We start from the raw sequence: 12,484 nt of genomic DNA, 5'->3' as shown, positions 1-12,484 counted from the left end.
CAGGGGCTAGGGCTAGGGCCTTGCACACGGCACACTCTGAAGCCCCAGCACTGCCAAGTGTGGCCCCGTTTTTTTTTTTTAATTCTTTTTTTCTTCTAAACAACAGGATATACCCATGCACACACCCATACTTTCGGCCACATCAGGTTTTGTAAAACAAATCACACGTATCACACAGGGTGGAAGCCTTTCTTTTCCGTTCTGTGGTATGCGCTGGCCAGTCTGCATAGACGGCTTTCATGGTCAGCTAGCAAGTCACAGACTGTAGTGTAGACACACTGGTGTGGAACATCATTGGCCAGAGGCTGGGAGCGAGCCTGCATTCTCTCCCTTCTAGCCTGAGACCCAGATTCAGCATTTCTCTCGTTTTGTAAAGGAGATGAGACGGAAGCTCAGAGGGAAGTCAGTGCCTTAAAGCAAGTGTCGAGGGAGCTCCTGGGCCAACTGAGAGCACGGGTGGGCTTCTGGTGCCTCTGTGCTGGGCTTTCCCTGCCTTTCCAGCCCAGGCCACTGTGTGAGTCAGGAGGATGGGGGGGGGGGGGGATTTCCTGCTGTTTTGCCAGAATGGATGGACCTGCCCATACCCTCTGCCATGCAGGAGGGACTAGTCTGGTCATTTCATTGGCTGGGGAGGAATCCTGAGGATGGATGGCGGCTCCTGGTAGACGGTCAACCACTGGAAGTGCGTGGAGTTTGATGTACTGGGGGGGGCTGGAGCAAAGGCAGGAGGCCCCGCTGGACCACACATCCCACACATCAGGCCACAGTGCCACAGAGAACCCCTGGGGACCTCCCCAGCCCTTCTCCTGACCTCCAGGGCCTGGTTACATCTCCCTCGACTCCTGGAGAATCCATCCCCCCTGGGGGAGGGGGGACATTCTTGTCCAGGAAGCGGGTCAGGAGGTGGCAGAGACATGGGGGCTGTGGGGGAAGGGTCTCGGCTGCAGTGGACCCCGTCTGCTGCCCAGTCCTCTCTGACTCTGCTTTCTTGGTGCAGGGGGCTGAGGTCCAGGACCCAGGCCCAGCTCAGGCCCAGCCCGAAGCTGTGGTTCAGCCAATGCCTGGAGCCCACCCGGTGCCCGTGCACGCCTACTCCATCAGAGACGCCGCATGTGGAGAGGTGAGGAGTGGGCAGGCAGGGGTCCAGGCCGCCTCAGCACCTCTCCCGCCCCCTCCCTTGCCCTTGACTGGCCCCTTCTGTGGCCATGCCCAGCTGGTGGCTACAGTGGCTGGCATAGGCGCTTGGCCTGCAGGACTGGGTCTCTGCACCCCCAGACTCTGACCCCGCCCTGTGCTCCCAGGAGGACCGCCTAGAAGCCACGCCCCAGAAGAGAAAGGCCTGCCAGACGGAGAGCCCCAGGAAGATGATGAGGCTGCAGTCGGAGGAGGACGGGGAAGCGAAGCTGGCGCCCAGCATGGCCGAGCAGCCGGGGCCTAGCACCTCCCAGGCGGTCTCCCCGCCCTGCCCGGAGGAGCCCCCTGGGGAAGACGAGGACTTGGTCCTCCACATCAACCACCAGGATGACATCCCTAAGGAGGCGGGTAGGGAGCAGAGGTTGGGACCTGCTTGCTGCCCTCTGGGGCAGGGACGTGCTGGGGTGACGGGGCTGAGGTGCCTGGGGTTTCTGTGGGTTTGGCTGGAGCTGGTGTGCCAGTTCTGCGCCACTGTCCAGAGGCTACCTCACCCACCCAGAGAGGATTTGGGTCAAGTCCATACCTACTGGTATCCATCCCTGGCTTGCTGCCCCGGCCACCCACCTCAGGGACTTCATTGATCTGAGGTTCATTTTATGGACATAGGGAGGTCTTGTTTGTGAGGGCGAAGTCAACCTAGAGGATTCTGGAACATTCTACATAGTTCTTCCTGAGTTGACTTCAAGCGGCCTTCGGCTGCATTTTCCTTCTGAGTCCCAGAGTGACCGCCGGCCTTGCTCCCCCATTGGCTGGCACTGAGAACTCAGAAACCCCCAGGGGGGCTGTCAAACAGCCCCCCAGGACCACACCAGGGCAGCGATCAGGCCTCCTGCTGTCCAGGCTGTGTCGGGACTGGTAGAGAGAGGGCAGTGATGAAGAGTCATGCACATGGGCCAACGCACCTTCCCCCCTTTGAGGGACCTATTGTGAACGCCTGGTCTCCCGCCCCAGCCTGCGGGCGACCCCAGAGCCTGACTGCCCCTGCCCTCTCTCCCTGGCAGATGAGTGCATCCTGATCTGCAGCTCCGAGGAGTCCGACACTGAGAACTCGGTGAGTGTCCCCACGCGCCTACCTGCCCCAGTGCTAGCCGGTGCGGAGTCTTCCGGAGAGGCGGAGGGTGCTTGGGTGTCCTGGGAACAGCCTGAGTCCCAGCTGGAGGCTGCACCCGCACTGCCCACCCAGAGGGGCCCACGTGTTGCTTTTCTGGCAGGGCCCGCGAGCGCCTCCTGCCGACCGGTCTCTTTCTGATAGGGCCCGCGAGCTCCCTCTCCCAGGCCCGTCTCTTTCCTGGACCAGCTGGCTCTCGGGAGTTTCCTGGGGGATTTTTTTGGGCCCTGATCCTCAGCACGGAGGACAGGCCTTCACTGCAGCTGGCCTGGGGCTCTGGGAGGCTGCGCCTGCCACCGTGAGAATGGATGGTAGTCAGGATCCTTCTGTCCCCGAAGGATCCTTCACAGAGGCTGGACCAGTCGCCTGTGCAGGGACAGAGGCATCTGAACGGAGACCCGGGCAGGCCCAGGGATGCCCCGAGCTCCCCGCCAGCCTGCAGTCTGGAGCGCTCTCTTGGAAAACATGCAGGAGCTGCGGAGACCAGCGCTGCGCCCTCCTCGCTAGTCCGCCTGCTGACCGCTCCCTCGGCTGCAGTCTCCAACATGCCCGGGCCTCCAGCTAGGCTTCCCCCCCGACCCGCCCCCGAGCAAGGCTCGGAGAGCTGGGGCCACCCTGCCGGCCCCCTGGAGCAGGTCCCCGGCCAACAGGGGAAGGGCTTCCCATCAGACGGGAGGAGCACGATGTTGCCCCTGTACCGTCGCCGGGGCTTCCACAACCTGCCCTTGGCCTGTGTCCCTACGCGCGCCTGTCAGCTGACCCCCAGCCAGCAGGCCAGCCCCAGGGACTTCGCCCCCCACCGCCCAGCCAGCCAGGTGTGGAGGCCAGTGCCATCCCGCTCCCGCCCCTCGCGGCGGGGACGCTCCCGTCTCACCCGGTGGCTCAACGCTTTCTTTGCTCTGCCTCTGTCCACGGTGACTGCCCAGCTGAATCCTGCTGCCAGCAGAACCCTGGAGGGCCTGGGAGATCCCTCTGCAGTCACCACAGCCCCCAGACAGAACACACAGGGGGGTCCTCCACACACACTTCCCCCGCCCCACTGATGCAGCCCCCCGTGAAACCTAGAACCTCCCTCTGTAGCTGCCCGCCCTCCAGGCTGCGGCTGATCTGTCCTGTCCATCTGCTCGAGGACAGCTCCACGCACATCACCATTAGCCAAGATGACTTGACAGCTGCCACCTTTGCGTCAAATCCCTTGGCCTCTTCTCTCTCCCTCTGCACCTCTACCCCTACCCCACCCCCCCCCCCGCCACCGCCGCATCTCACTTTCCTACTGGGCCCCTGCCAGGACCACCCCGGTCCTGGGCCCCCAGGAGTAGGGTCCGCCTCAGAGCCGGCGGGCGAGGTGCCTGGCTCCGTAGATGCGGGTTTCAAAAGACTCATTTGCACGTGATGACCCAGTTCTCCCGTGGGCGACAACATCTCTCTCCTCCCCTGGACCATCAGAGGTGGGCGGGGAGGCCAAGACCCTCCGCCCCCCTGGACTCTTCCAGCCCATGCTGAGATAACCCCGGGGGATCTGGGTGCCCAGCCCCTGCGGTGGTAACACTGCCCCCTGCCCAGCTCACTGCCACTCCCCAGTCAGGACCCACGCAGACCCCTGCCTCCTAGATTTCGTCTCCCTGCCCAGGTGCTTTCTTGGGCTCCATGGACATCCACTGCCCTGGCCTTCCCTCCTTGGCCACTTAGGGCGCTTCTCCACACTCTGTCTCTACAGCACCACCTGGAGGCCACGGTGGGGAAAAGCCAAATGAAGACTTGGACGGGCCTTTCCCAGTGTCTGCCACCTGCCTCGCCTGCCCCAGTAACTAAACTGACCCCTAAGGCAGGCCCAAGTGTCTTGGGAAAGAAAATGGAAAAAGAAACCAGCTAACTTCCCTGCTATCTCCCCCAGACTGGTGAGGAGGTTCCATCGGCTTCCTCAGAGCAGCCCCTCTGCCGAGCGCGGCCTCCCTTATTGCTCGAGTCCACTCACGCCACCTTCCCTTCCTCTGTCCCGTCTCCCTCGCTGGCTCCACTGCTTTCCGTGTCCACTCCCCGCATTCTCCCTGCACCTCACTTTTTCCTTCCTGGCTTCTCTGTGCTGCACACACGCACACGCACACGCAGGCAGAGGGGTGGGTCCAGGCATGAACTGCAAGGCTGGGGTCTCAGGTGCCCCCTGCCGGCCTGTGCGATTAAACTTGGGTCTGCAGAAAAAGTGTTGTCTGTGTTTGATGTGCCGACGCTCGCTCGCTCAGCAGCTGCGTGGCCAGGATCAGACAGGGAGGGCGGTGCAGTTCCCTGGAGCACGGGGTGTCCGTGTGTTAAAGGACGGCCCAGAGAGTGGCCGTCCTTTCCAGAAGGCCCCTACAGGCTGAGGGGCGAAAGAGACTGGTCTGGCCGGCAGCTCAGCCTTCCCCTCCACTGGCCCCTGGGCAGGGCTGTCCTTTCACTGGTCTGCAAAGGACATGTCCGTGATGACGAAAAGGACAGGAACTCAGGACGTGAGAGGCTCTGGAAGGTGGGAAGGTGGGAGCCAGCTGACCGCAGGGAGTTCAGCCCTGGGAGAACCCTGCCTCCACCTGGGACTGAGTTGGGCTGCTGAGATGCCACCAGAAGGAGAAACAGGGAGAAGCACAGGAGCCCCGCCTGGGCCTCTGCAGCCCAGGCTGGAGCAGAAAGAAGAGAAAACCCAGTGTGCTGTGTAGGCAGCAGAGAGGACTCGGCCGAGGGGCAGCTTGGTAGCTGTTGACAAGGAGCCTGGGGAGGACCAAGCCAGGGCGTCTGACCCTCCCACCAACCCCAGAGGAAAGGAAACCACGCCGCGCTGGCAGGAGAAGGGACAGTGCCCCCCACCCCTTCCCCCTGCTGTGGGGCAGAACCGAGTGACAGCCATGGCCAGGAAACCAGGAGAAGGTGCCTTACTGGGAGGGAGGGGCTGGAGCATGCCGGCGCACGGATGGCCTTGGAGAGCCCCTCAGGGTGTCGCAGAGCCCTGGGACTCAACATCCCCCAGCCCAACTGGCCCAGACGAGTCCCTAGTGAGAGTCCAACAGCAGCCGGGGAAGCAGAGGACTGGGTGGGACTATGGGACGCAGTTCACAGCCAGAGGTCGCAATGCAGGCAAATCCTGGCAGTTGCAGTTACAGCTCCTGATGACTCAGCTTCCGGTGCAATTGTCCTTACAACACATTGAAATTCTCTGTTTCACCCCAAGAGCAGAAGGGCTTAGGGTAAGATGGCCTGGACAGTGTCCAGAACCAGCTTGACAGAGGCCTCCATCACTCGCCGGAGAGCCAGCCCGGAGCCTGCTTGCTGTGGATGCTACTTGCCTGCTGTGCCCCCAACTGAAGGGCCGGTTTGGCTGCTGTGTGGACCCTGAGCCGGTTCCCTCAGGAGAAGCTCCGCCCTCTCACCAACCCCTGGAGCCTCCCACACCCACGCCGAGGCCTCTCTCACATGTGCTGACCTTGTTCTGGCCTTGTCCCCAAGAGAACAGCACCTCAGTAGCCAGCCTGGAGCACCCTCCTGGACCCAGCACTCTCCTGCCAGGCTGCGAGACCCAGTGGCTCTCCCACCTCTCAGTTGGCTCCTGGCCCAGAGTGACAGCTGGGCTTCCAAGTGACATCTTCCCTCAGCCCTGCCCCAAACCTCTGCCCAAAACTTCACCCCTCTGATGTCGGTGGGCCCCACGGGTGAAGCGGGAAGGAAAAAGACAGTCAGTTTCTCCAAATCTGCCTCCACCACCCAGGACCCAGGGTTGCTGGGTTTTTGTCTCACTTCGCAGAAAGGAATTCCAGGAGTGGACAAGCAGCGAAGTAAATAGATTTTATTTGGAGGGTTTTTGAAGATGTGGAGGGGGAGAGAGAGAGAGAGAGTGTGTGTGTGTGTGTAACGGGCTCAAGACACAACACGGGCTTCTCCAAGAGCGGAGAGAGAGCCCCCACACACATCCCAGCATTGGACACGAAAGAATGGAAGTCCACATCTCCAGAGGGGAGATGCGGGCGACACATGCGCTCGGCTACGTGGGCCCAAGCAGCACATGGACTCAGGCAGCATACGCACAACCTTTCTTTGCTCAAGATGGGCTTTCATAGGGTTTTTCCAACCTGCCCTCATGTGGGGCTTTTTCCTAGGTAAAAGACTGTTAGTGAGGAGGTTATCAGGGAGGTTGGGAGTGGTGATGGTCTTCTTTGAATCACTAAGGTTAATCAGATTGAGGGAGAGGTCCGAGGATATTCGAGGAATTTCCTTCATGGGGAGGGGGTCCAATCTCCTGAGGGTCCGCCGCTCAGGGTCTGAGCCATAGCCACAAAGTGGATCAGCCTTGGAATTTTCCTCCCTGAAGCTTGGCTGACCTGTTTCATTGTCCAGGGCCTTTCCCCATCTACCTGCCTACATCACCTCCACGCTGTGCTCACACACATTCTCACACTGGCACCCCTGCACCCCTTCTTACAGGACCTTCTCACCCCTCCACATGGCACATCCTTTACACAGGGTATAGAGTCACCCCCACACGCCTGTCTGGATGCACGCACGCGTGTGCACCCCCTTCCCATGTTTTCACACGCTCTTACCCCCTCACCCCTGCATGCGGCCCGCTGCCGGCACATGAGCAAGGAGTGTTAGAGGGGTATCCCCTCCACAGGGGATACCTGCTCATCCCCACTCCGGGATGCCACTCCCCACCCCCCACCCCCCGCCGTAGGGTCACACCTCCCTCGCCCAGGGACGGGCCTGCACTGCCCAGCTCCCACCTCCAACTTGTGCCCACGCACTCCTGCGCCTGCCCCCTCCCTGGGGCCCCCCTCTGAGCCCAACCCATGTCTGTCTGTTGCAGACCTTACGGGACATGGACGAGAGCAGCAGCGAGTCCAGCAACGTGCAGCTGGAAGGCCCCAACTCCCTGCAGGACGTGGAGGAGGCCCTTACTGATCCCCAGGCAGAAGACCGGCCACTGGTTTTCTTCGACCTCAGGATTGACAGCGAAAGTGCGTCCCTCAGGGGCACCCCCACCTTTGTAGTTCGGTCTCTGAGTTGCCACCCGCACAGCCCAGGGGTCCACGTTTCCAGGGTGCCCAGGTATACCCCTTGATTGCGGGGATGGTAGCAGGCGGGGGGCCAGGCCTGCCAGGCTCATCTCTGACCGCAGCGTCCCTCTGGAGCTCACTGGTAAACTGAGGGGTGTGGGGTGCCCTGTTCTGGCCCGGCCTTAGCGCTCACTGCACACGTCTGAGTGGCCCCGAGACATAGTGTGTGTGCCTGGTCCCCTTCTTTTTTTTTTCTTTGGGGTGGGGGGGCGGGGGGCGGGTGGCTGCATCTAGCAGTGCTCAGGGCTGACTCCTGGCTCTGCTCAGAGATCACTCCTGGCAGGACTCAGGGGATCGTATTGAATGCCAGGGATCCAACTTGAGTCAGCTACGTGCAAGCCAAGTGCCTTACCCCTGTACTCTCAGCTACGAACCCTTTTTGCTTAGGGCTCATAGCAATGCTCAGGCCTCCAGCTGCCTCCAGTTCTGGTTCAGACGGGTTTCGTGCTGAGTCCCTGCATTTAATGTGGCGCTGCTCGGACCCTGAGGTGCGGGAAGCACTGGGCTACACCCAGAGCTGGGGCCAGCGCGCCAGGAAGTGACCTCAGGGCCTTGCCTGTGCAAGGCATGTGTCCACGCCTCTGGGCCGTGTGCTGGCCTGAACATAGGGCCCCTCCTCCCAGGAAATGGGCCCCTCTCACAGGGCCTGTGAACTCTCCCTGGCCTTGTGGCGTCCCTGTCTGAAACTGGCAGGTCCCCAGCAGCAGCTACTGTGGGATTAGCCCTGATGGCCAAAGTGGCGTTTGCCCCCCTAAGACAGGACAGGCACACGTAGCTCTCTGGGGAAGGTTCTTGTCTAGCTCTGAATGAAATGGGCCTGGCAGACCCACGTCTGTCCTGGGATGTTGAAGGGACTCAGTGATGGCAAAGTCGCCGCCGCATGGGGCAGGGTGGGTGGGGGCTTATGCCAACCACATGGGGCCGTGTGTTGGAGTGCAGTGGGTGAGGCTGTCGGGAGACAGTAGGAACCTGCCTATTGGGGCCACCCTGGGACAGGGGGCCGGGCCGGGAGGGAAGCGGGACTAGGTGAGAGCCTCACTAGGTGTGAGCCGCAGCTGCGAGCTGGCAGCGACCCGGTCAGAGCCCGCTCGGAGGCTGGGGTTTCATTCCCACCGTGACTTCCAGAGGGTGGGGGGCAGCCTGCGGGCACGGGGGTGTCCCCCAGGCCCCATTGCAGGCCTGCCGTGTCCCGAGGCTTCACCTGCCCTTCTCTCTTGCCCAGCCCAGAAGATTAGCCAGCTGGCGGCCGTGAACGGGGAGAGCAAATTCCGGGTGCTCATCCGACCCGAGGCCAGCTTCAATGTCTACTCCAAGACCGTGTCCCTGGAAGTGGGCCTGGAGTACTTCCTCCGCTTCCTCCGCACCATGCCCCGGCCCGTCCTGGCCTGCTACAAGCTGTGGGGGTCCAGCCTCCCGCTCTTCTTCCACGCCCTGGACGACATCAACCGGCTGGGCGAGCTGCAGGAGGTCACATCGGGCTTCCTGGCCGTGCTGCCCCTCATCCGGGAGCACGTGCCGGGTGCTGAGAGCTTCCAGCTCAAGAGCCTGGCGACCACCTACCTGGCGCGGACCATAAATGAGAGCAGCGCGCTGGCCTCCGTGCTGACCATGCGTGACCTGTGTCGCCTGCTGGAGGTGGCCCCCGGGCCATGGCTGTTCCGGCACGTCTACTCCTTCGGCAACCTGCACTGCTTCTCGTCCCTGCAGCCCCTGGTGCAGGCGAAAGTGCTGGCCCGGGCGGAGGCCCGTGTGCTGGCCCTGCGCAACGTGGACTTCACGGAGCTGCAGAGCACGTATCAGCAGGACCCCCTCGGCGGCTTGAGAAGGTACAGCCGCTACCTGAGCCTGCCGGGGGCCCCGGAGGGCCTTACCCAGTCTACTTCCGTCCTGCAGGCCCTGAGCTCCTACTTCAAAAGCCTGACACAGAGCCTGGTCTAGGCCAGGGTGGAGAACCTGGGGACCACAACCGCCAGCCCCGGCCACAGCTCCAACGCAGTGGGGAGGGAACCCCCAGCAGAGTTGAGGGGCCGGAAATCTCTGCTGCCAGACAGGGCTGGGGTCCCCGAGCCAAGCCCCTCCAGGTACAGCGTCCTCTGGGCCTGGGTCCTGGCTTGTGTTTGGTCCAGAATCAGGAGTTGCTTCTCTGGGACAAGATTTCCTTCTCTTTCACCCCCGACAGGCCGTCCACACATCCCTGAGGGGTCCCCGTGAGTGAGCTGGGGAGACTGACTCCGCCAGCTCCCACAGGGCTGTACCACCAGTGGCTCCCTAGAACCAAGTGCCTCTGTAAGCATAATGCCCTCCCCAAGGTCCACCCACTTCCCCCATCCCCCCGGCCACCTGCTTGAGGCCCGCTCTCTCCTCACTTCTTTTCGGGCATTCCGGCCCCTGAGACCACATCTGCCCAGACCCAGGCCCCACACCAGCCTTCACTGCTTCCCACTCATACTTCCTTCTCGGCCCTGCCTCCTCACTCCCTCCTGCTTCACTAGGTCTCACTTTCCAGCCTCAGGCCGCCCCCCAACTCTCTGCACTGCTCACCCCAGACCACCCACCACAACCAGAGATCACCCCAGGCTGCTAACCAGGTAAATTGGGGGCCTGTGGGACCTGCACCCCAAGAGCCCATGCCCTAGCCCATGGGAGCCCATCCGGACCAAAGGTCCTGAGGGCCCCATCCGAGGGCCCTGCCCTCCACAGAGCTGCAGAGGGGAACAGGAGTGAGACCTCAGAGAAGTCTTTCCTGAGGCCTCCAGTGGGTCCGTCATGTGCTGCCTCTGGGCACTCACACAGTGCCACAGCCTCTGAGACGCCGGTCAGGACAGACTGTGTGCGCTCCCAGCTAGGGGATCCAAAGCTGGGGCCCCGCCTGAGGGTCATCAGAGCGCAGCCTGCAGCCCACGGCCCCCTGCCTGACCTGCAGCTCCACTGTGCCCCCAACTTCCTCAGCGAGTCTCCTGGGAATGGGGTGCAGTGTGCTCCTAGCCGCCCCAATCCTGGACCCGATGCACTCAGATAGCAGCCTGGCATCAAGCAGGGCACCCCAGGCCCTCTGAGCACAGGTGGGTGGGCTCTGGGGACCCATGGCAGTGCTCAGGGTCCCATCCCCAACTCCCCCAGGTCTGATGGCACCCACCGCTTTCCCGCAGACCCCTGCCCCCACCCTGCCTGCTGCCTTAAGACCTTGAGGAGCTAAGGGTGTGATCCCCCTTAGCCTGCCTCAATGTCCCCACCATCACCACCTTCAGTAAAGCTCAGAATCTGACAAGCCTGCTGTTCCCTGCTCAGTGCTCAGTGTCCCCCAGACATACTGCTCGGCCTCTTGTCTGATGAAGTGGGGGTGTCCCCGGGTATGGGGAGAGCAGACAGGGGCCAGTACAATTGGTCTTTGTGACCTCCAGTACTTAACAGAGCTGAGGGCCCCACCTCATCAGTGCGTGGGGACTCAAGGCCGCAGGAGAACCTCCTGGGAAATAGGGGAGACCAGGGTGGGCCTGCTGGCATCATCTTCAAGGGCGGGGGCACCAGCATCAAGAGTGGCCTCCTGGGGCTGGAGTGATAGCACAGCGGGTAGGGCGTTTGCCTTGCACGCGGCCAACCCGGGTTCGATTCCCAGCATCCCATGTGGTCCCCTGAGCACTACCAGGGATAATTCCTGAGTGCAGAGCCAGGAGTAACCCCTGTGCATCACCAGGTATGACGCAAAAAGCCAAAAAACAAAAGAGTGGCCTCCTGGACTAGGACCTAAGGACAGGAGAAACCAGGACCAGGAGGACTGGCACAGGTTGGCAGCCTGCTACAAGGGGTGGAGTGGGCAGGGCAGTTAGGATAGAGAAGTCCACTATGACAAAGAGGCAGAAATGATCACTCTGGACAATAACTAGGTTCTGGGAGTCAGTCAAGGGATACACATAATAGTATGAACATATATACTGCAAACTATAATGCCCAAAATGAAAGAGAGAAAGAAGAAATGTGCCTGCCATAGAGGCAGGCTGGGGCGTTGGGTGGCAGGAGGGAAACTGGGCACATTGGCGGTGGGAAATGTGTTCTGGTGAAGGGACAAGTGTTGGAACATTGGGTGACTGAAACCCAATAATGAACAACTTTGTAACTGCATCTCAGGGTAATTCAATTAAAAAAAAAACACGAGTAGCCTCCTGGGGGCCATAGAGCTATTACCAGCAGGCTGGACACTTGTCAGACCTGGGTTCAAGCCCTGGCACACCTGCATGGCCCCTCGAGCCTACCTGGGATGATCTGTGAGCACAGAGAAGGAGTGATCCAGGAGGACTACCAGGTGTGACACAAACCTGGGAAAAGGAGGGAGGCCGATCGAGTGATCCCCGGAGGGCATCAGCACAGAGTCCCAGGCATCGAGAGCTGGATCTCTGGCCCCATCGGGGGCTCTTTGTACCCTTGCCCGCACCCTGGGCAGAAAGATATTGGAGCCTTTGCCAGGACTTGAGGAGACCCGACAGACCCACGTGTGAGTGTCATGTCTAGTCTCTGTATCGGCTGTCACCAGGAATCCGCATGGATGCCCGAGGGACCCACCTGACACCCCCACAGCCGAGGCACTGCCCTGGCCAGTGGGCATTCTAGCAGACCCACGTCAACACCCAGCCCTGGGCTGCTCCCCCAGATGGACCCTGGGAGCCGGCAGAGGAGGGTCAGAGACAGGTCACAGCCGGGTCAGAGACAGGCCCCAGCCTCCATTCCTTTCCTGGACCCTTGGGACCTTGCTGGGCAGTCAACACTTGGGACCCTGCTCTGGGACCCCAGATTTGCTAACGTTCAGTCTCTGACTGTCCTGTGGGGTGAAATGGGTGGTTTTCAGACCCAGGATGGTGGGTAGGTGGACACGCAGAGGTTTGTGAGAACAGCTTTTGGCCATAGGCAGAACCACACAAAGGGACCAGAGCAATAGCACAGCAGTAGGGGACTTGCCTTACATGGGGCCACCCCAAGTCTGATCCCCGGCATCCCATATGGTCCCCCGAGCACTGCCAGGAGTGATTCCTGAGTGCAGAGCCAGGAGTAACCCCTGAGCATCGCCAAGTGTGGCTTCAAAATGGGGGGGTGGGGGGATAAAACATGCAAG

The 12,484-nt window shown here is 61.4% G+C and overlaps 1 protein-coding gene across 6 annotated transcripts in view; it reads left to right on the top strand.

Annotated features, from left to right (window-relative positions):
* Nucleotides 1-11,925, top strand: part of PML (PML nuclear body scaffold) — a 30,495-nt gene extending 18,570 nt beyond the window's left edge. Inside the window, exons 5-9 of one of the 6 annotated variants that reach the window (XM_056128786.1) lie at nucleotides 998-1,120; nucleotides 1,302-1,542; nucleotides 2,196-2,245; nucleotides 7,131-7,281; nucleotides 8,603-11,925. In XM_056128786.1, coding sequence (XP_055984761.1) covers nucleotides 998-1,120; nucleotides 1,302-1,542; nucleotides 2,196-2,245; nucleotides 7,131-7,281; nucleotides 8,603-9,318 — 1,281 coding nt within the window. In that variant the 3' untranslated portion in view covers nucleotides 9,319-11,925. Of the gene's footprint in view, nucleotides 1-997; nucleotides 1,121-1,301; nucleotides 1,543-2,195; nucleotides 2,246-2,446; nucleotides 2,576-2,640; nucleotides 4,490-7,130; nucleotides 7,282-8,602 lie in introns of those variants that run through there. The other 5 variants (XM_056128788.1, XM_056128789.1, XM_056128787.1 and 2 more) reach the window with 5 other exon arrangements.
* The last annotated feature ends 559 nt before the right edge of the window (nucleotides 11,926-12,484 follow it).

The sequence above is a fragment of the Sorex fumeus genome, unplaced genomic scaffold (genome assembly GCF_029834395.1).
Source record: "Sorex fumeus unplaced genomic scaffold, SorFum_2.1 ptg000067l, whole genome shotgun sequence".
Lineage (NCBI taxonomy): Eukaryota > Metazoa > Chordata > Mammalia > Eulipotyphla > Soricidae > Sorex > Sorex fumeus.
The sequence above is the reverse complement of the archived record's forward strand: the minus strand, read 5'-3'. Positions and strand labels throughout refer to the sequence as shown.